The sequence below is a fragment of the Tetrao urogallus genome (genome assembly GCF_951394365.1).
Source record: "Tetrao urogallus genome assembly, chromosome: 11".
NCBI lineage: Eukaryota > Metazoa > Chordata > Aves > Galliformes > Phasianidae > Tetrao > Tetrao urogallus.
Genome location: NC_136824.1, coordinates 6,617,784 through 6,642,247, shown reverse-complemented (window position 1 = coordinate 6,642,247; position 24,464 = coordinate 6,617,784). Strand labels below are relative to the sequence as shown.

The 24,464-nt window shown below is 39.9% G+C and overlaps 1 protein-coding gene across 1 annotated transcript in view; it reads right to left on the bottom strand.

Annotated features, from left to right (window-relative positions):
- AGBL1 (AGBL carboxypeptidase 1) overlaps positions 1–24,464 on the bottom strand; it is a gene marked incomplete at both ends in the record, with an annotated part of 267,987 nt that overhangs the window by 170,784 nt on the left and 72,739 nt on the right. The window contains 2 exons of the mRNA XM_079540867.1: positions 19,181–19,334; positions 22,828–22,972. Coding sequence (XP_079396993.1) covers positions 19,181–19,334; positions 22,828–22,972 — 299 coding nt within the window. The remainder of the gene's footprint in view (positions 1–19,180; positions 19,335–22,827; positions 22,973–24,464) is intronic.

The following is a 24,464-nucleotide window of genomic DNA, read 5'->3' as shown; positions in this document are numbered from 1 at the left end:
CGATTGGATGCTCTGTTGCTAACAGCCTTACTACTGTAAGAACGGAGTAGCACAACTACTAGGAGTAATACTACTACTGGGATTTCCTTTACTAATAATTATCTCCCAAAGCCCCTCTATTATCCTTAAGTCTACTGGTTTCCAGCTCCTGTGTATACCCGAGCCTGCCCTTTGAAAACAGCAAGAAGCAAAAATTGTAACCAGCTCTAAGAGTCCTTCCATCTAGAGAGCCAATGCAGAGAGCTCTAGATTATCTGTCACAAGCAGGCAAGGCTCTATCGTCTCCTGCTTCCATAACACATGCATTACAACCTTAATTTTTTCTACAGCAGCAGGTACTCAAGTATTTTCTACTAGCATGTATTTTCTGCTACTAACCATCAGTGCATATATTTTTCAGCCAGCGTGGGAAAAACGTAGATCGCCTTGCAGAAACAGAACACCTTCGAGACATGCCAAGTAGCAAAGAAATATTTTCAAGTTAGGTGCATTTATGGCTTTCACTTTCTGGGTTTTTCATAGGATGACAACACTGAGAGAAGATGCAGTCAGCAGATGCAGAAGACACTGGAGAAGAGATCCATAAAACAGACTACAACACTATGCTCATTCAGCATGAGCAAAGCAGTGGAACCATTGCCCTAAACTGTCCCATACGTAAAAGAAGGTATAGGCAGGACATAAGTGCAGCAGAGACCTGCAGGATAAGTGCTGCACAGGCAGAGAAAAGAAATCCACTGGCTATTTTCTGAGAGAAGGATTTCATCTGAAATGAAATCAGGCAGGAGGAGCAGGCTGAGAAAGTTTCCATTGTCATAAAAATATCTCCCTGGGTAATCCATGCTGATGGGAAAAGGAAACTCTGATAATTTATGTGACAGTTTAATGGGATTTTGGTGACACATGATACTTTAGAAAGAATTTGCCCAAATCGGACAGACAGGACTTTAATAAGGTTTCTGCTTCAAAACAGCAATATTTTCACCCTTTACTCTTGCATTTTATCCTACACATACACTACTTGCTCATAGCCCATCTATCTCATTTGCAGGGCATATTTCAATATTGTGAGAACAACAATTCTGCATTTTCTGGTGACATTCCCAGCTAGAGAAACCTCTGCGTATCTGATCCCCAAAGCGATCAAGCTGACTTTGCATCCACAGGGCAGAGCATCAGAGCTTTGAATTCTGAGCCATAAGCTCTGTGGATGTCATTAATAGCTTCTCTGTAGAAATCAAGGGCAGCAGATGGACAGTCTGCAGCAGAGATCACTCACAATGGGATGTCCCCAGGGCACACTCCAGGAGTAAATGTCTCTCACACTGACTAACACCTCAACCCATTTCTTCTCCTTATGAGAGACAGCCTTCACCCCGGTGCAATATCCCCCCGCCCTTCGTTGCCATCACTCTGAGAATAGGCACAGCACCAAAAGTAGTTGTTTGAGTACTAAACTATGGTGAAGCCAGGGTTAATGGGACGTTTGCAGGAGTTGAATATCAGTGAATTATATTGAAGAGCTTCCCCTGTGGAGAAGTAGAAGTTAGCATTAAATATACATTGCCCAGAGCACTAGAAGCCATTTTGTACATAACAACCTTGCAGTAGCTGGGGACAGAGATAACCCGATAGGCATATGTTTTCTTACTCATTCCTATGGATCCACCTCCAAAGCCCTCATTTTTTTCTGGAAAAGCTCCTTGTGGGAATCTGGGCAGGAGAGGAAAGGTGTGGGAATGCTTCAATGTTTTGCCCAATGTTTTTGTTACCACAGGAAGCTAAGATCAGTGTGGGGCCTGCAATGATATCTGTTGGCCCTACGATGGGTGTGGAAAACAGAGCACTTGCCAGCATTTCTGTCACCACTGGGACTATCATCGAAATTTAACAGGGAAACAAGTTGTGTTGTGTAGTCCTTCAAGCTCTTCTGCTCTACATGAGACACATTCTGTAGTAAAGATTTAAAGCCCACCTAATACCACCAGCAGCATAAAGCAGCGCTCGTTCTTAAACATGGGTTGTGTCTTTAAGAGGTACAGATCCATCTCTGCCTCTGTCTTGAGGTCTTCCTTGGGGAATGACTTCTAAGAAATAAAATATACTAAAAGGAAGTGCAATCAGAGCCTCCCATTATCAAAGGGATAAAATATCAATTTTTGTCAAGATAAAAAGCATCGTAGATTGGCTCTGATGGGAAAAATTAAATTCTTGGTCTTCACTTGATTTGATATTTATCACGCCACTGCACTAGAAATATTCTGGCAGGGAATGTTTCTTAAAATATTATCTTGCGTTTCTCCTGCAGTTAGCAGGCTAGGAGAGTATTAACCTGTGTGTCTTGTTGCACCTAAAAATCCTCATAGGAAAAGAGAAAAAAGAAAGAAAAAGCCTAGAAAATAACACCTTATAAACACTGTGTCAACAGGTTCTCAATAAGGTATCTCATCTGTGGAACCACTCCTGTCCAAGTCCATCACATATTTTAGAATATCCCAAAAGGAATTCTCACTTTTCACGTAAAGAGGCTGATAAGCAAGAACCGTCTTCCAATTCTTAACAATTAATCTTATCTCAATAGCAAGAGCTTGGATGAACTCATAGAGCTGAGTAAGAGAATGAAAGTAGAGGAATAACATAGAAGGTCCTTCAGGGAGATCACCATGAGAGCACAACTAGTAACAGCCCAAAGATCTTGTGTCATGTCATAGCTGTGCCATTTTTCATCTTCTAGGATATGGGATATGTGCAGTATACATACAAAAAGGGTTTGGCTGTGGTGGTGAACTGGGAAGGTTTAACACTACAGCAGTGCAGAAATATCTTTAGGCAGACTGTCCTACTGCTGTCCACCCTCCAGTGGTGCAGATTCACGTATCTTTCAGCCTTGACAAGTCTACTTCTGGATATATAACATTGTCTTGATAAAGAATTAAGTGGGATGAGCTAATAGTTGCATCTAAAACATGATTAATGTAACTTTATCATTCACACACACACACCAAAAAAAGTATTTAGGAGAACACATATCAGTTTAATGTCAGTGGTCCTAATCTGTATTCTCCTGGCCAAAGAGCCACCTTTATATACTGCATTTTTTTAACAGTTTGTGTTCAAACTCTCAAATAAAAGGCTCTCAGTAGCTGTTTAAGTAATGAACAGAACATCAGTTTTTCAAGGAAGAGAACACAGACGAACCATGAAGCCCGCAAGCAAGTTCAGAACCAAGCAATACTGGCATATCCTAAAGACGATCAGGCAATTGAAATCCTATTTCAATTTTCATAGCATAACCAGAACTTCAGCGTACCTGACAGAAAGATAGGTAGAGCAAGATTTACCACTGCAGTAACATAGATAGCATGAGGAAACTTTAACTGATGCGTGTATGCCAAGACACTGTGCAGTCACCATAAGATCAGGAAGAAGTTCTTCCATTCAGATGCTAGCAAAGTGATTTCTGATGAATCATGACTTTCTACATCAATCCCTACATGGAGTGGAATGTCAAGCTAGAAAGACTACTAGTCAGAGGAAAATTGTTTCTTCTTAGTTGTAAGATGGTAGGAAGGTTGCGCAAAGGAAAAAAAAAGATTTTTTTCCCCCCAGAAGTTGCTACAAAGCTTAGAATAAAGGTATTCCTGAATAAAGGAGTCAGGCTGTGAAACAGTCTTACCAGTTCCAGAAGGAAAACTAATACAAGTGAACACAATGTCCAGTATCCACTTGCTTTTCCTTAATACCATGCTACGTACCATTAAAGTGGGAGTTTTCACACAAGAGATCAATTTGTTATTTGATTCATATCTTCTTAAGTGATATTCTATTTCAAATATGATCTCCAGAAGGCTCTTTTTGTCAAATAATTTAACAGCATGAACGATGGCTGCTGATCAGCTTGAATTTCTGATGTCTACTACAAACTACGCAGACTACGCTATAGGTTTGTGAAGCTGATACTGCCTGACATGTTTCTTCAATTCTGGTGCCTCCTTGCATATTCAACCCAACATTTCCCTAGCAGAGTTTTTCCAATTTATGTTGCCAAGGAATCCTTCCACTGCAGCTCAGCCATTCTTTACAGTCTGAACAAATCCTTACCTGAAATTAAGCACTTGCAATGAAACAGTTCTATTTCAGAGCATTCACTGCCACTTCATCTTCAGCTCTGTAAACTATCAGAATGCTTTTAAAGGAAACACTTATTTAAATAAAAGAAAATCCCTGTAAATCATAGTCATGACAAGCCAACAGCAAGCATTGCAAAGATTATTTATCTTCCTGCTACATCTAACAAAGCTTCTTTGCAAACAGATTGTTTGCAAAGACTTCTAACTCACGTTTTCTAACTACAGGAATACACTAATAACAAACACCTTCTTATATCAATAAGCTTCCCCTGTCGTCTAACATCCCATCAACCCCAAAATCAAAGGGTCTCCTTCAATTATTTTTATTTTGTCTTAACATGCTTTCTTCATGGATGAAGCAACCAACTCCTTAGTCTTACTGCCTACTTGTAATCCAAATTCATTTCAGAGCTTGCATGCATTAGCTGCATGCTTTAATTTGATTTATTTTATTTGACTTCTATTAAATTACATTTGAGACAGGTTAGCAGATGGCCTCATGGGGAGCATCTCACCAGCATCATCCAGCGTGCAATCAGCAATTATTGTATCTGAGCTGAGCCCAATTTCAAGTCGCATCCTGACAAGCTAACAAATAAGGTCACAGTATCTGCATTGCAAGTAATATCCCAACTGGTAGGAAAGACACTTGACAAGCTTGAAGGTGGGCCCAGAGTGTTCTGGTTGCAAGGGGAAGATGTAAAGGAAATTAAGCAGCAAGTCACCACTTAAGAGCAGGGATGCTGTTTCAAGTCCATCCGCATTCTGCATAGCTTGCAGGCCCACCACCTATGTTACTACAGACTATGTCACTACATTGATTGCTCATTCACAGTTTGCAAGTGCTAAACACAGGGGGAAGATGGATAGGGGGCACCACAGCCACCGAGATCCCCACATCCTTCACATTTCTCATGCTTCTTCTTTTGCCCCTGGCCAGTCACTCTGTGTGAAAAACAATTCCTGCACGTTGCATTACACTCCACGGTGACCCTCGAGCTGTTTTTTTGCCCTTTCAAAACACTTGACAAAGCTGTCACAGAAGGAGCTTGGCATCTGGAAGCTGTGACAGACACGATATGACCTGATTCATAAAACATAACTAAACAGCTTGGGCTGCCAGAGGCCAGGATTTACAGGACTGCGTTTCAACAACGGCCTTCAACGCCTGCTCTACAGAATGCACTCCTACTCTGCTGCAATACAAATTCCCTGGCTCCATTGGGGTGACCTGCAACGTTACAAAATGACAGAGCAGCTGAGACACTAATCTTATTACAGTCTACCCCGTCTCCTGCTGGTCAGGAAGGGGAAGGGATGACCTTGGCTGCACCTTTTAAACCAAGCTACAAGGGCAGGGAATGCTTTAAAAATAAAGACATCATTTTTTCAGAAATGACTCCAGCGCAGCAAGCACAAAGGAAACAAATCAAGGCACTGATAGTTTGCTGCATTATCCCTACAGCCTCACTTTTACAATAAAAGTCTCTCTGCATTTTTATTTCCTGAAGGTGCAGCCTGACCAACAGCGTATTTAAGGACTTTCTGCATCCCATCCATAAGCCCTTCACTTTCACTTCAATCACTAGTTTCAGTCTTCTGTTAGGCAATTGCCATGGTACCAAAAGGCCCTCTGGGAAATCTGTCAGACTGATGCTAACAATAATAAACTCCATCTCACTCATCTCCTGAAACACTTCACAAACTGATAATTACACGTTTCAGGCATATTCCAAGTTAGTAAAGCAGGGATTTGAAGAACAACTGAATAAGTTGCCAAAGAATAGCATACACATCAGTCACTGAGTTCAAGCTTAACATCAGCTTCCAAAACCCTAGTCATGAACTATTCTGTACTATCCACATTCCTTTAAGGAACGAATTTCAACCATGAACAACAACTTCAAAGCAGCCCCTCTACTTTTTAACTTGGTATTATTTCCATTAGCCATTAAAATGAATTGAATCTGGCACCTAAATATCATTTATGTGGTCCTCCCTCAGTTGTGTTAACTGTCCTATACCACTATGCTACAGCATGACTGTCAGTTCCACACCAAAACCCATCTGCTCCACCTAAAATTAGCACATGCAAACCTTCACAGAGTGCCACAATTCTCCTGCATCCACTGCTACTGTGTCTTGCATTCAGACTATGGGAGAAAAGTAATGTTTGTAGAAAGTAAAAAGTAACATGAAATCAATAAATCCAGATCAAGGGAAGAATGAGGAGAGGAAATGGGCTGTTGCAGTAGGCCTTCACTCAAGGAGAAAAAGAAAAGTCTAGAAATTCAGAAAGAAAAAAATCAAAAGAAAACTTTCATGTACTTCCTGAGTCACCAAGGATACTTTAGCTAGCTGTGGGTCACCACATACCTCCAACCCATCCTGATTCTGTCACTCACATTTACTCAACAAGGATTTGAACACAAAGCACAGCCTATTTCCAAGAGACAAAAACAGCACCAAAGCTGAGCGAGCAAATCTTTACACCAGTTTCTTAAACAAATTCAATGAAGAAAGAAAAGAAAAAGCCTGTAAAAAAAAAAAATGACAAAGTGGCAGGGAGATTGCATCTTTTTCCCCACAACTAAGTAGCACGACAATTGCAATTGAGAGAGCAAATTAAATTCTAAACGCACTGATGATTCGATAGATACCATTTTCTGATAAATGATACAGAGAAAATGGCTTCCTTAGGAAACAGTCAAAATCTAGAACAAGTCCTGTTGGTTCTGGGACCTGATTCAATTATGCAAAGTTCATTAACGTAAATGTAAGGTAGAGTGGGGAGAAAAGGCATGGAACATCTCTCAGATGCCTTAAGGAAAACAGTCCTGACAAGACCAGCAAAGCAAGTACTTGGGAGGCCTGATCACAGATACAATGGATAGCTGGTGACTTCAAAATCCAACACTTTCCTGGGTGCATTTCTTCTTTTTTTGTTGTTGTTGGCTTTTTCCCCTCTGCTCTTTTAGGATAGATGAGGAAAACAGGAAAGACACACTACGTTGTATTTTTTCCTTCTGTTTCCTAATTCTGCAAAATAACAAAAGGATGTAGAAGAAATCACAGAGAAACAAAAGTGGCCTAAAATGAAAGCAAAAGTCCCAGTGAGTGTAGTTTTGTCACCTAGAAACTGACATCCATCAGCCACATAAAAAGCATTCGGAAGAGATACAGAAGTCCAAGTTTAGCTCTCTGCAAAAACTGGTGCTCTTTACAGTATCTGCCATGTCACTTGTCAACTAGTTGATCTTATCAGCACATTTACAGTCTGAACATAGCAGCTGTCTCCACTTGTTTATTGGCAATTTCTATTTCTGCATTAGAAACAGGTGGGCAAGCTCAGAGAGCTAACAAGTCTCTCTTTGATGTAGACATGGACAAATCCTCTCATTAACAGCACAGCATTTTAAAAATCATTATAGGGTATTTTCAGTCTTATTTCATTTTATATATAATTGCAGCCCATTAATTGCAAATTCTTGTTTCTGGAATCATAAGCAACAAGAAGCATCAGCATCGCGGTGTCTGCAAACTACTAGTTTCAATATATTGCTGTTCTTATTTCTGGGATAAGAGTGGCTGTATCGCTCACATAGCAATGATCCTATTCTAGAATTAGAGAAAAGAAACTCACTTAAACAGATCTGATAGAAATCTGCAGAAAATATCCCAGAAAAATCAACTGACAGGTGGGAATTACTAACAGCAGGTGTTTGGTATTACAAATACAAAACCAGGGGAAAACCAAATGCATGCCACATATTGCAAAAATGCCTCCTCACCCACTGGGGTTCCCAGATATATTAATATTAGGATTAGCTGAGAGAAATACCACTTGCTGTGTTTCACATGAATGTAGAACTGCCTGCACGAAAGTGGGCAGAGCAGCTGAAGAGCCCACCTGCAGCTCTGCGAAACAGGCAGTAAAGCTGCTCCATGCAACCCAAGCAACATCAACAACTTATAATTCATGACTAGTTTAGTCAACCTTCATTAGGAAGTGCTCCCTACACCATTATCCCAATGGTTTATTTGTTTAGTGTATTGATAACACTTTCCCCTTTGCACAGCAGAAGCCCACTGTTACAGAGCAGAATACGCAAGATCCACAGGACCACGAGATAGCAGTTTGTACAAGACCTGATCATCTTCTCCTAAACTATCCCCGAGTTCCCAAACCAAAAGCAATGGTTCACTAGAAGAGTAGCAGTAAAGCCCACTTTTTGCACTCAGAGCAAAGGCCAAAGACCAGTTTATGTGACCAAAAGGCATCAGAAAGCAGTGTGAATCTGGATTAAGATCAGCATCTGGTCCAGAGAAGAAAAAAACATATAACTGGAGACAAAAGCTGTTCTTTATGATAGCAAGTACGCTTGTTTGGCTCTGACATCAGCTAATATGCATGATGCAGTTGGTGAGCTTTCCAGCCATGTATTATTCTGTTTCACAGGGCAACCCGCCAGCTCTCCTGCCTCTTGCTCCCCGAGCACAGCTTGCCTAGTAGTTAGCAATGAGGAGATACAACCAAACAAAGGACAACAATTGGTCACTGTGACAGCCCAGCAGCTCATCTCCTTTTCTTTGAAAAATACTTCTTAATTACCTTACAGACAGCAGATCAGAAGGAAAAGAGCACTGCAGAGAAGCAGCACATCTACCACTACAAAACTGTAGCCTCTTACCTTACAGCCATTCTCCAGCCCAGCAGCCAACAGGACTTCCTTCTGACTTCTCAAGGACAAATTGGTGCGATCCACAGCCTACCAGCACGCTCACACCTCCAGCTGGAATCTAAAGCCTAGAAGCAACCGATTTGTCGCAGGTGTGTGGGAGCAAACCCAGCAAACTCCAGGCCAACCCCCTGCACTCTGCAGCACGTGCTGCAGGCCTTAATTAGTGCAATCACCTGTGATTAGTCACGTGACTAACTGGGCAACATTGTGACCAGCTGGAAGAAACCCCTTCCTGACCTCTGCTGTTACCTCGAGTCACAAGCCTCAACTCTTCACCCTTATTGCAAGCATATTGCTTATAACAATATTCTCTGGAGTCAACCTGACCCTAAAATTATGCCCTCCCTCACGGAACCTCTCTCTGTCACATTGAGAAAAGATGTAACTCTATTCAAATGCCTCCCTGGCTAGTTTATCCAGTAGCACGTTGACCTTTTAGTGTATGCCCCACAGCATTGTGTGTGACTGGAATTTACGGCCAGACAGCGGAGATGTGCAGCTCCATGAAATACGTTCAGGTATTTTTTTTTTCTCCATGCCATGATTTGAAGTGGACAACAGAAGCCTGGTGGAAGTTCAATGTTCATTCACCATTTCAGGGAGTAAAAGCTGTCTAGGGGCTCTGCTGGGTCGTATTTCAATACTTCTACCAGATACACAGGCTGACAATTGGAAGCACAACATCTGTGGGTTTTGCCCGAAGCCTTTCCCCTTAAGGGAGAGAAGATGAATTATTTTTCCCCCTTCTGCGAAGGTGAGAATTTGGACAGCTTATTGCTCCTACAGAAGCTTGCAAAGAGCACAGGGTTTTATGACACAGGTGTGTTCCAAGCAGCTGTCTCTATATTGTTTTGGAAATACATGAAATCCACATGAACTCCCCCAAACCTTGTCCAGTTCCATCCATAATTTTGTAACAAAAACAAAGATAGCGCCGTGCAGTGTGAGAAGGCACCTCTGAGCCATTTAACATCAATCGTTTCAAAAAATAATGACAAGTTGCATACTGATGTAGACTTTTAGGATGTTTACTTCATTAATGTTTCAGAAAAGGCTCTGATATATTGAAAAAAAAGGAGTATAGCCAATGCTAAGCATTATTCTAGCCCAAGTCCATACTAACCAAAAAGACACAGCTAATACATTCCAGAAAATGCTTCTGATAATCAAAAATATTTCCTCTCTGGAAAGGGCATGATAAGGATATGGAAAGTTTATGAATCTCTTGGAACAAAGAGAAGACTGACTGCCTCAAAGGCAACATAGTAAATGTTGAAGAAAAGGCAGAAATTTGCACAGAAAAAAAAATCCCCAAAGAAGACCGCAAGGCAGCCCCATTATATCTCAGATTTTCCCTGTTCAACTCAGCTAGCTTCCACCTTTATGGCAGCAGACTAAATACCCAAAGAGGTTTTGCAGGAATTTGTCTGGAAATGGAGCACTGTTGGGGACACAGGGGCTGCCACCCTGTTGTGATTTCAAAACATAAGAGAGAAAACGTGTTTCAAATTGAAAGATGATCTGGAGAAATGTAGGGCACGCATTGTGAGCATTAGACGTCTGGAGATCTTCCCTTTGGCTTCAGATGCTTGACAAACTGCCTATTTGAGCAGAAAAAGTTCATCTCCTCAGCTCTCTGTTTAGCACTGCAGATTACATGACAATTCTATTCAGCTGTTCTTCTCCACTGCATTCAAACAGATCACAATTTTCACAACAGCTGACTTGCTGTCACCCAAAACAAAGTGTTTTGTATACGAAACAAGAGACAAACCAGTACCTCTGCAAATTAGGAACAAGTCTTCAGCTGAACAGAGTATATAAATTCACTGTTGCAGACATACCAAGCAAAAACTGTTTGTGTTTTCTTCTCCTCAGTTTGCTATAATCATCATCTCATTCAATTTCTATACGCACTGAAATCTGTTTATTTTTAAATACAATCACATGTAAGGGACAGATACAAAAAAAGAAGGGAGAAAAAGAAAAGGCAGTACAGATTCTGTAAATATTAAGGAAATACAGTGCTGGAGGACTCTGAATAAGATGCAATTTGGATCATGTTCAGAACTTAGGTGGGCAGAAGGACAATCTGAAACATCTTCTGTTTAAATTCATGGAAACACCATCTGACCAGGGGCATTGGCTATACTCCTTTTTTTTTTTTCAATATATCAGAGCCTTTTCTGAAACATTAATGAAGTAAACATCCTAAAAGTCTACATCAGTATGCAACTTGTCATTATTTTTTGAATTTTTTGATTTGAGGAGAGGATGTTTTCTTAAGTTCTTGGTTTCTTCTCAAGACTTTCATCAATGGTAGTAATGGTGTGTCTTCTACGTGATGTATAAATGCCATTACAAAAGCTTCCATCCTTTTCACAGAAACCACTCGACACCCAGACAGAAATAGGGAGAACTGTATTGCTCTAGGAACAGTTGGCATATGGGTGAAACTTAAGGGTTCAGCAGCAATGGCTATGGGGGTGGGTATATGTGTCTGTGTTGGAAGCGATACAGCGTGAGACAACAGTAAGAGACCGACAGATGTGCTTGCTGCTGTGAACTGTGTGCAACCAGCACAATCCTAGGTTAGCACTCCAGCTCAATTGCTACGGCAGTTCTTCTGGCTGCTGGAAAGATCATTACTAATCAAAGCAGGTCATTCTACCTCCCTATTTCAATACTGTTAGATGACAGCTTCCTTGAAAGAGTGCATTTTCCTTTTGGGTGGGCTAACTCCAATAAGGCATTGATCCAATTTGATCCTTGTTTCATTAGGAGATATGTCATCTCCAGCCTTGAAAAAGTTATTCAAGAGAAGAGAGCATGAACCTTTCATAATTAATATGCAACGCCAGTTGCCACACGGGGAGCAGGCATAGTTATAACAACTCCGAGTCAATAATTCATAAACTATAATGCATTATTAATCAATTATTGAGACCTGAATTACATTTAATGAGATTACGCTGATTGGAGCACTAAACTGTTTGAATCATATTGATGTAATCAATGTGCTTAATTAAACTGTGTACATTTTCCACATGATCATTATTTCCCAGTATCCTGCACAAGTGGCCTTGGCAATTCTCTGCTGTTCGTTGCTGAGGAGTTGTTCTTTGTCGTAAATTGCATTTAAAAGCAAAGAGGCTCACTTCTTTCTAAGATGAAAGCTGCAAAGCAACCATCAAACTAATTTAAGCAAATTGAGAAATGTTAGAATGTTTCCCCCAACAACAGTGTCTTTTTCATTCTGCATTCTGAGACCAAGTTAAGTACACCTCATTAGTCTCACTTAACCCCTCATTCCAGTTCTAGGAACATCAGAAATCCAAAGGGCTCAAGCATCCTTCCCTTCCTTATTCCAAAAATATCACTCTTTCCATCATTAGAAACACGTTCAGGCAGAAAATGCATTTTAACTCCCAAAAAAATTACATTTAACTTCAGGAGATGTCATTGTCTCTCTATAATAATTTCCATAATGGCTTCTGCAGCTTTACATATAGAGGACAAGCAATGACTAAAGAGTTAACTCCAAGTGACAGCTGTTACAGATGTAAATCCATTTGCCAGTGCCATATTTTGCTTAATTATTAACACCCTTTCTTGCTCAATGCTTGGTCTTCACAGGACTGCAGGAAGGGCAAATTCTACCAAGACAACAAAGTAGAGCCTCCCAGTTTTTTTTTTTGTACACATCTGTGGAGCTGTAAAGCTCAGCACACATCGTTGTCTTTCCTCAGTTTCACTTCCAGCCCTCTCAGATCAACAGAATTTGATAAAGTTTGAGCAAATGTTGTGTCGTTCACAACTGAGCTGCTGAATGACAGAAACACAAAAAGCAGGGATGCAAGGAGTTCCTGGCTCATTTCTTTCTTTCCTCATTTCCAAGTGACAGCTGTTACAGATGTAAATCCATTTGCCAGTGCCATATTTTGCTTAATTTTTCTTTCCACTACTGCTAATTATCTAAGACATTCAGGTTTAACTTTAAACCCCAGCATTCATCTTTGTAAAGCTGTAGAAACTGCTGTAAGGGCACTCATCAGGTATGTGGGCTGGGGGAAATACAGCACATAACCAGTACTGTTAACAGGAGTCACCACAGTACAACCAGCCATGAAGAGTGCTTTCCAGCTACTTCATTTGTGATACCATAAATGATGACTGCCCCGTTCCACTCTGCAGAAGTAACAATGTCCATGTATTCTCAGTGGATGCAGGACTGACCCCCGTGGTAATATCAGTCCTGTCTTTGAGATGAGAATGCAGTAATGCAGACGGTCATCAGCCAGTGACAGGCAGCTGTATAACTATAGAATAACAGAAATCTCTAATCCTTAGTGAATTCCTTTGTTTGTGTTTCAGTTATCTTCTTGTCGTAGGTGCCATTCCAGTTCATCAACTCTACTTTAGAAATGCCCTCTCTTTTCCATCTCTAACTGGACAGGTAGCCCGCTCCACCTCAGTGTGCAGCCAAGGAAACACCTGAGGAATGCTTATATAGTAAACTCAAAACAGTAGTACAGAGTAAACAGTCTTTCTCTGAACACTCCTTTCGTACTCAGTGTTTTCAATTCAGTCACTCTTAACAACAGGAACATACTGATGCACTGTACTTTCTTCACTGGAATAGAATTTTATCATTACCCATGTATGACTGGTTAGATGTGTTACTTACACCTCTCCTTTGAAGAGATATCTGCCCAGTTGCTCTGCCATTTACAGCAGTAACCTACAGCCTGCACAGGCCAGTCAGCTATCCTTCACAGCCTTATTGGCTCCTGCTAGCTGCAAGGCACCCAAAGAATCAGTTGCCACCTTTGCCTTCCCAGTGATTTATTTTGGTTCAGAAACTCAGGATGATAGATTGGAGAAACTGCTGCTGTACACACTTTATTTCTGATTTATTTTTATATTTATAGTGAATGCTTCGAGTTATTAGTTCTCTTCCCATCATAATTAAACATCACTTTCCACTTGAGTGAACAGAAAGAGACAAAGTGTCATTCCATCATCCCTATGGGCATCTTGTAGGCAGGAAGTTAAGTCTTCATGTTTTAAACATTTTAATGCCTCAGCAGCACAATGCTACAGGTACAGATCAGCTAAAGAAAATCTTTCATTAAAGTTCAGTTCTTGTCTAAAAGGGGATCACTGTGCATTACCATGTCCATCATTTCCTGGAGATTACAGATCAAGTTCATTAAATCTTCCTAGAAAATATATATGTGTATATATATACATATATATATATATATATATATATACACATACATATATTTTTTTATATTTATAATTTTATTATTTTTATTCTTCCTACCAAACTGATAAACTCAGCTTTTGACATGAAAGAACAACTAGATGTGACAGATTTTTGTACCATTAGAAGTTAGTCTTAGCAATGAGTACTATTTTATTACATTCTAGGGTCATGCACATCTCATTACTAAAAAATGGCACCTACTGAAGAAATATATATAACAATATAAAGAAGAAATATTGATGAGATTAGGCACTATCTGCAAATTTGCAATTGTCTGTATCTGTTAAAAACTGGAGCACACAAGTCAACAACCAGGAATGGTAGAGATTATACTAATGAGCAGAGGTTAATTGCAGCGTCAGAGAGGCTTAGTAGAATGCAGTCACATATTGCATATTTGAATGTGTAACACTGTGAATTAAGAGTTTGCAAACTACTACTAAGTGCACACACACAATGTTAACACTGCCTTCATTGGGATATATGCAACAGCCCTCTGCAAGCTCCTATTAAATTCACTAAGCACCCAAATTTGCTTTTGTCATTCTCACTGCTTCTGCACTGATTAAAGAACATCTCAAATGTGATGTTGAGAACTGATTCCTCTTGCAAAGTCCCTCTCATCATGGAGATGGTGTGACTCTATGAGAAAGAATAAGGAGGGAAAGAGGGATGCGGAAAAGATAGATGACAGGAAAGAAACACAATCCCTTCATCTCATCATTTGTGCTTATTACATATGGTCAGATCGAGAAAATAAGAGCTTTATCTTCATCACAAGTCTATGTGAGATACTACTTGGACTGAGAAGCAAAGACACCCTTTCTTGCTCGTTGCTTGGTCTTCACAGGACTGCAGGAAGGGCAAATTCTACCAAGACAACAAAGTAGAGCCTCCCAGTTTTTTTTTTGTACACATCTGTGGAGCTGTAAAGCTCAGCACACATCGTTGTCTTTCCTCAGTTTCACTTCCAGCCCTCTCAGATCAACAGAATTTGATAAAGTTTGAGCAAATGTTGTGTCGGTCACAACTGAGCTGCTGAATGACAGAAACACAAAAAGCAGGGATGCAAGGAGTTCCTGGCTCATTTCTTTCTTTCCTCATTTCAGTTTCAGAATTGAGAATTTAATAAAAATAATTCAGTACACCGCCATCACATAAACACAAGACAGAAAGAGAGGAAGGAGAAAGGAGCCTAAGTGAACATCAAGCCTCACATAAACTAGGCATAATGAAGAAAAACAGCAGCCCATTTTTCTTCCCTTTAGTATGCAGTGAATGTGCAGTTCCTGCAAGTGTGCATGCCTTGTGCTTCCTATTAACAAGGTGCACATTAATAAATTTAACTCAGACAAATTTAACCATCCAAGGACCACATTAATCAAAAGCCTGACAAGACCAAACTGAAAGAGCTGAGTGAGGAAAACAAAGCACAGCTGACACAGAAGATGCCATGCCTTCATCGTCCCTGCGCTGCTCCCACTGTATCGGCTTCCCCAGTACTGCAATAATTCCTTCCCACTGCACTCCTACTGGGAGTATCATGCTCTCCTCCCAGCACTCTTCACCCAATGTCTCTTCATCAGTGATGTTTCCCACTCCTCGTGCATCTGCACTGCAGGAGCATTTCAATCAGAGTACAATCATGTGCAAGAGCTGAAGCCCTAAGAGTTTTACCTGAGCCACTGGTATTATTGAAAAGAATATCTCCAGGTACAGATTAACACGTGTACAAAGCAGAAATAATAAACGTGATAGAAAAGTAAAATGGCTATAGCTCCTGAGAACTACAAATTAGACAGACTATAGAAAAAGTAGGAAAGAAAAAGGGCCATTAATTTTTATTCAATACCTATGTGCAAGTCCATGAGTGCTACAGAATCACTCTAAAGCTGAAATGTATACGCGTGGATACTCTTCAAAAGAATGGGAGTTACTACTGGGAAAGTCTCCCCTCTTTGGCTCCCTCATAGTTACTGCTTCTGAGTTATGTTTTTAGCCTGCAAAATATTGACAAACAGACCCCTCCACCAGCCACCCCACTTCACACAAGATGAGGAAACTAAGAAGCAACTGTTGATCACAGCCACAGAAAGCAGCAGCACAAATTAGACTAAATGCGTCTCCAAAAGCCATAATTATCCAAGCTCAAACAAAATAAGCATATACGTGGTTATTCACATTTGCCTGTAGGCATCCTCACAGCATAAAACACATGGTGTGCTTGCTCTTCTTCCACTTGATAAAACAACAAATATTTTCATCACCTAAGAGTATTGATGGTTACATTTATAGTCTTGACATGAGAAAACATGAGAAAAACTCTGTTGCCTTGCCTTGACACTGTCTCTCCCCTACCCAATTTCTCTTTTAGCTCAGGCAGTTGGGTTTTGTATGTATTCTGGCTTGATTGAGTTCAATTGTTTCATGGATAGATTTAAGAAGTCAATATTACTGCTTAGCAAAGCTTCAGTAGAAGAATTTATTGGCACACCATCCCGCAGGATTTTGGTCAGAACTAAGAGTTTCAAATGGATTCCTGTGAGATCACAAAACAAGAGATATTCATATCTTGAAAATAAAGAGGATTTGAGACACATAACTAAGATTTGAACCCAGATATTACAACAACCCAAAGCATTTGAAATAAATACCTGTTTGAAATGTTCACAGATTGATGAATCTTTCAGCAAATCTGTGCTTAATGCGTAGCCCAAGCATACAGCACACTGGGAGGTGTGGAAAAAACCTTGCCACAGACAGGTTAATGACCTTTGAAAGCCTGTCAGACTCAACTTCAGTGCTGCAAGATGCATTCTCAGAGGACAGAGTGCTTCAGAAAAAGGCAATGCCTTCTAATACTGTCACTTTTACTTCATGATACTCCCTAAAAGCAGCACGCCTCTCGGGTTATGATTGCTCTGGTCAGCACTGTTTTCATTTCCTCATGATCCTCATTTCTGTGTATCTGTGCTTCTCAGTTGTCTCAAGTACAGCTGTAAGCTCTGCATACACAGAGGTCATCTATTCTGTGCTGTAGCACATCTGGCAGAAGGTTTCAGTTCACTGCTGTCTCTAAGGACTGCAGATGACACAGTTTAGCACATGATCACCATATGCAATTACAGTTCCTTCTTGTGACAGGAACCAAAGGTAAAAACATCCCTAACTACTCCTGCTTGACTTCCATTGGTATAAGTCTATGATTTTCTTCTTTGTCCTGATCACTGTGTCTGCATGTCTGCAGACTGCAGCACACTGTTGGGTCAGTCAGCAAGATCGGCACTTTTTCTCTGGGAAAACAGATGGATATTTTGAAATTGAAAAGCAAGCCTCTGCAGAAAGTCCTTTCAAAGCCAAACGTGCTTAATCCAATGTTTAGCACGCTCACTTATCATGTGACTGACCCACATCAAGTTCTTGCTTTGTTCAATCAAACCATTAGCTCACCTTTTTATTTTGTACCCTTGTTGGAAACATATATTAATTGGGGCAGAAAACCTTGTTCACTGCTTATCTTATCTGTGTGATTCCAAGCTGCAATTCCAATTTCAGTTGCCCTACTAAGCCCGTGTGCCAAGAGGTTTGAAAATCGTTGTACATATCTAACTTCTAAATAGGTGACCACCTGCAGAGTGCCAAACATTTTCCATAACCAGTTTCCCCCACCACAACTCCCACCCACTGGTTTTCTGTTCTGTATTATTATCTATCACAGAACAAAAGTTATTAAGGGCAGGAATTCTCTCTTCATGGCAGGTGCTGTTCATGCCTGACACAGCCAAACTCCATTATCATGTACTGTATGTGATATTGTAATGTAAATAATGCTAATAATAGCTAAGCCAGCAATACAATTTTCTCTGACACTGCCTCCAGTTGCCACCATTAAGGCTGTCTGCAGGCAAGCACCTGATGAACTCCCATGTAGGCTCTGGTTGGCAATTTTTTTCAAGTTTGCTTTAAAATTTCAGCCTCGAAAAGTACATTTATGCTCAGAAACTTGCTAATTCTAGAGTAAATGCACTAGTACAGGTTGCTGAAAGAGGTTGCTGAGTCAGTCTCCTCAATGGAGGTGTTCAAGACTCATCTGGACATCTACCTGTCAGATCTATTGTAGAGAACCTGCTTTAGCAGTGGGGTTGGACTTGATCTCTAGAGATGCCTTCCAACCCCTGCAACTCTGTGATTATTATAATGAGATCTGAGCTCAGGATGATTATGTTAATGTCAGCATAACAGCTGTCACTCTAACCCCGAATCAGGAGAGACAGCAATAACTTCCCCAACTCCAACATTTGATGTTCCTTTTAGTTTATGTACTTGGCATGGACATTATGAGATGTTCAACTCAATTATCACCACATACTTCTGAAAAGAGAATTCCATCATAGAATATATCACAGAATCTCTTTGGAAACAGCTAGCCAAATATCTCAGTGAGATAACCTTAAATATTTGCATATCAAGCCATAAGATCCTAAAGCAATGTAGATCTAAATCTAGAAGTTCTCCACTTATGTTACAGTTATTTGTAAGAGCAGAGGAAAGAACTCTTTGTGCCTTATTTCAGACTCAGGGGAAAAAAAAAAAAGGTTGCTCTCTTAATTCAACCTATATGAGGGTAGTCTGGGTAGTCTGACATTCCAACTTGAAAGTCAAAGCGAATCCAATGTGATGCTAACCAGAATCTTCTTGTCATTTGCTTTTGTTTACACAAACTAAAGCAGCATCATTAGTCAAAGCCATCGGAGGTCTAAATTTTTTACTTTCACAGTTAGAAATGATCTTCTTTAGACTTGGCATGGCAGAAATGATAATCACCAGTAGATAGCATACCTTCAGTCAGAACTAGGGCAAAATGCAGGGAGCTATATTATGTCCAGATGGAGCTTCTGGGCATGCTAGAATTCGAACAGTCCATTTCAATTATTGTACATACCTGGGAGTGATCTCGTACTTTTTTGGCAAAGAAAGGCAAGAAAAATCAAGTTACTAGCTTTTTTTTTTTTCCAATACTTCATTTGTCTACTTACAGAATTGTTCTAAGTCATCACTTGTTTTAGATTCTGGCATAGCAGTGATTGTGAGCAATGGGCATGTATTTCCTCCTAGTGTCTGGCAAAGCGCTTGTTGCCTCCAGTAGACTTTCTTGGGGTTCCTGCTTTGTTCCAGGACATCAAGATGGGACTGAGAAAGAAGAAAATAAGCAGATTCATCAGTGAGTCCACTGTCGATAAAAACTGATTTTATTCCACTATCTGTATGTCATTACTGGCACTCATTTTATCTCTTGCTAACTTACCAGCTCCTCCCTCCTTCCAGTTAATATCATCTCTTTGTACATGCCATCAATATCCATGAGCCATTCAGAATGCATCCTCATTCACCAAGGCTGCACATGATATTATTATCTATGTCATTTTACCAGCACAGCTCCTAGGTACCTTTATCACTGCAAAGGAATTTCTATGTATGCATGAAGTCCAGAAGAAAATCACGTGTTCTTTATGTATAGGCACCATGTAGTGTGTGTGAAAAGTTGTCCTTTTTAGCATTCATAGAACTGGCTGCTTAGCTGTCAAGCACGTATTGCTGAGACTCAAGAACAAGTCCAGATTAGAGGCAGTCAAAAAGTTTACATGAAAACATTTCGTATCATCATTAGTGGATAACATGAGCAAGTGTATCTTTCTAAGAAAGCACTTAAAAATGAGAGGTTTTATTTTTTTTCCCCCACCAGATTTCATGGTTGCCAGTTTTAAATAATTCTTAACATACAACAGCTTCTTGAGAAATTTGAGAAAACGAATAGCCAAACTAAAAACAATATCTTTTTGGAACTATTTCTGATCGCCTCATCAGACACACAGCCCTTCACCACCCACACAGCAGATGACGTGCAGATCTCAGTGGCTCTCTGTCTTCACACTGTAAGTGAAAGTAGCAATGATACTTCAAGTAACCCCGCTGCAGGGTGCTGCTAACTGCTGTGGAATACAAGTTGACTAGCTGTCTCTAGACTGGTAGAAATTAGACATATTGCTGTATGCATGATGCTAGCAGAACCTTAACTACAGTGCATGAGGACAAAGAGCAACCTTTACATTCCAAGCATTTGTGCTAATGAGTCAGGGCTAAATCTTAGACAGCGTTTAAGGGACAAGACATTTATGTTCCTAAAACCTCAAACTTCATCTTTCAAACTGCTTTCTCAGTGACCACTTGAATGTAAACACAGAGCTGAAATTTACAGTCATCTGTGCTGTAAAACAATTAACATACTGCTCTATAAAGTAAATTCAATTATTAGACCCATTTAAAGAGCTTACATAGATACAGTTAACTCAATATCATGATTTACTTATGTTTCTAATCCCAGTGAAACTTAATTGGGTACAATAGCCACAGAGATTTCAGCCAGATATCTAAACAATTAACACTATAATATAAAAACAGATAAATTACTGTTCATAAAATAAATATAATTACTAATGGACAAAAAGTAATGAATTGCAGAGTGCACCCAGATCAAATAGGATTCCACAGCATAGTAAATATGCCTGTAACTATTAAATATATATGATATTTTAAAACATTTCCAAATGACTGACTCCAAAAACGAGTTTATCTTCTTCCCCAAAGCATCATATATTTAATTGAGCCCCTGGGTTCCTAATCACTTTTAATTTATTACTGATATGTAAAATCAACGTATTCCAGCAGTGGTCAAATGCTTTAAACTAAAATCTGCTGGTGTACAGACCTGATTTTAGTTTATTCACTGTGGAAATTGAAGTAACATGGAAATGTGTAAACTGCATCACTCAGGATATTCTAAACCATTCCAAGCAAATAAGACTTTTAGAATTATTAGATGCAATAATTTTGCTTTGGCTAAATAGCTGGACAGAATAATCTATTGATCTTTTCCATCCATAATTCTCATTTACCAATTTTTATGGTCCTAACTGAGCCTGAGTTCATTTGAACTTTTCCAGAGGCAAAATTTCCTTCAACTTCAATGAGCATTTTATTTGAAGAGGTGGTGAAATACTTCAAGACTTGGCCCTGCAAGTCCAGGAATAATCTCTTTTTCATCTCTATTCTATTCATTCAGGAGTAGGTGAGATATTCAGTGATTCCCAGAGCATAGAAACTCTCCAAGACTCTCCTGCTTTTTTGCCAGTGGAAGGTAGAAATCAATAACAGTAAAATGATGATGAGGCATCGCATCTCCATAATAAAGTATGGTGGCTTACTTCTTCAGTATTACATTTGTCTTCTCCCCAGCAGTATATATGTGCCCTTAAGGTCAAAACCCACTCCTGGGACAGAGCCTTTTCCTCACTGACACGGAGGAATAGTTGGTAGCCATAAGCTTGATGAGAAGAGTGCTGGTAGGCAGTTTGGACCGTGAAGGCCTGAGTAGCTTTCTCCCAGATACTGAAAAGCAGTTTCTTTAAACATCTCTAATGGGATGCAAAGCACTTGACAAGAGGCTGGTTTTCAAGAGGGAATTAATCTAATTAAACCATGCTGGCAGCATACAGAGCTGCAAGGCTACGAAGTGAGAGAGCACTTTGTACTCTGTCTCCCTCAAAAATCTGTGTATACTTTCATATCTAATAATGGCAAATTAATATCCATGTAAAAATTAGAATAAGTCTTTTTTTTTTTTTTTTTTTTTTTTTTTTAAACCAAACCACACTGGTTTGGTTTCAGAACTAAAAAGGCTAGCAGGAGAAATTTATAAAAATATATAAAAATATATATTATACATATATATACAGATATATACACGCATATAAATGCATATATATATATAAATATTTATATAAATATATATATATAATATAAATATATATATTTTAAAAAATTATATATATATTAAATATATATATATATATATATATATATATTTTTTTTTTTTTGCTAGAGGGCAGAAATGGTGGGTAAAAGACTGACCTACAGGATCACTCTTCATTTGCGGTAATATCTTTTCCACCCTCAGCACTGAAGCAAAGCAAATCCCAGAACCCCTCATTTCCCTTCTTTTATTCTACTTTCCATTGATATCTTTGGTTCTCCCACATTAATCTGAGAAAATATATTGGATGTGTTTACCAGAAAACTCCTTTAACATCCACTTTTGACCAGAAAAGACTATAGGAAATAAATCTTTCCCCAGAAAGTAAACAAACACCTCCTACTGCTCCAACTGGAACAGATGAAACAGCTGGCAAGGAGGATTTGAATGAAACCCAGCACTGTGGTATCACTCTGCTTCTGGGTGTAGCGCTGAAAGCCGAGCTGCTGTCTTCTATCAGAAGCAGCAGTGAGCAGCCTTCACTTCTGATTTGTCATTACCTTTAGAATCCTCCTCCTCCTATCAGGGGATACCACATCTCCAAGCAAACGGAAGCATCTTTGGTTTGCATTGTCTTACAACTGTAATGTTTGCACTCCAGCTTATTCCATAGTAAAATCATTTTTCCCCACAACATTCTGGGCTCTGAAGCTAACAAAGCCTGCAGCTTCAAGTAAGACAACGAGAGCATCATGATAATTAAAAAACTGCTTGTGAGAGCAGACCTCTGTGCTATCACAACATTTCCTCATCCTCAAGCAGCTCCAATCTGTCAGGCCTGCTGTCTTATCTAGATGGACATGTCAGCATTACCATCATTGCAGAGTAGGTGTAGGGGTAATGGTAGGCCAGATAGCAGACATCATCTTCGTGAGGGAACTCGATGCTGAAGGTGAGAGTGTAATAGCATTTTCCTCTTGAGCCTCCTCCTGGAGCTGCACTGCAGCGGTAGTGGTTTCTGAAGGAAGAGAAAAAGGGAGAAGTAGAGAGTTATCACTTCCAGACTCAACCCACTGCTGTGCAAAGCCTGGGAAGGCCTCATGCAAATACGATCAATCCAATCCCAGTAACAAGAAGGGCAAAAAATAGAAGAGTGCTAAACAACATTCTGTAGTATAACAATGCATCTATCAGCTGTATGAAAAGTAGGAAGGTCTGATAAACTGTGGTCCTGCTAGACATAAAAATGTAAGAAACATCATGATTTTAAGCACCACTGAGCAAACCTAGTTTCAGGGCTCTGTTGGGATTCACTGTCCTCACAGTCAGGTAAGCAACAGAACATTACAGAACAGCATGTAGCAGTGCTGAACACAGCCAGTTCCAGCTGCTCCAGGATGGGAACTTTCATAGGAGGTAAGAGGTTATTTCATTTTGTGAAGGTGAAAATAAAAAAACAACTAATGCTAGTTCACATAGTGCAGTCTAGATATTTAAACTAACATATTCAGCTAACATGGCTGTATTGCTTCGAAGATTCAAGATAAAACTTCTTATTGACATGCCTGAACAATTCCGTATGAAAATATTCTGTGAAAGCTTGAAGACTTCAAAAAGACAAATAACTCACTAGAATATGAAACCAGACATTCAGGAAGACAAAGGATAATCCAGGAAAAACACAGGCCATTTATAAAAACCTTTCAAATGTCATCAATGGCTCCCTCCTGAGTAGGAAGAGGAGGGAAATGGGTTTTTATGGAGACTGCCTACAGAGACTTGACTTCACGTATATTTGCAATTTAAAAGCTAACCAAAAATCCTCTTTTGGAACTCCCCTTTTCAAGTCCTTTTCAATCTCTCCCTGTAAGGGAACACGAGGGTCAATTTCTCCCTAGGAGACACAGGACTGGGCTTGACATCGAAGCTAGGAGGTCATGAGCCTCACCAGCCAGGGTCCTCTCCCATGGTACCTGAGCAGGGCATGCCCAGGGATGGCAGGCATGTTCAACCATGATTCATGAGCTTGTGGTAATGAGTCCTCTCTACAGCATAGACAGGCAAGGACCAAGTGGCCAGGACAGAGTTTAATTAGGGCTTCTCAATCCACGGGCAAAGGGTGTTGGGTGGAATACACAAAGGAGGTTGGTCAGGACCATCGAGGCCTATTAATGTGCTCAAGCCCTTGGAGATCCCTGCATTAAAACTACAAAATTTTAAAAAGAGCTTCTAAATCTATTCCCAATGTAGTCTCTTGCAAGAGATGTACTCTGGTAAAGAGATGACTTGAGACTGAGTAAGAAAGTTTTCTTTCAGCACAGATGAAGAAACAATTCATTCACTTTAGGGAGAAGCTTCACAGCAAATTGCATCCACAAGTACATTTCAAACAATATTTTTCCCACACAGCACCAATTACGCCGTTGTGGAACCTCCTGATTCTGAAGGACTGGGAGGTTTCTTTGACAAATGTTATCATCAACGTTGCATTAAAATGCAAAATAGAGAAG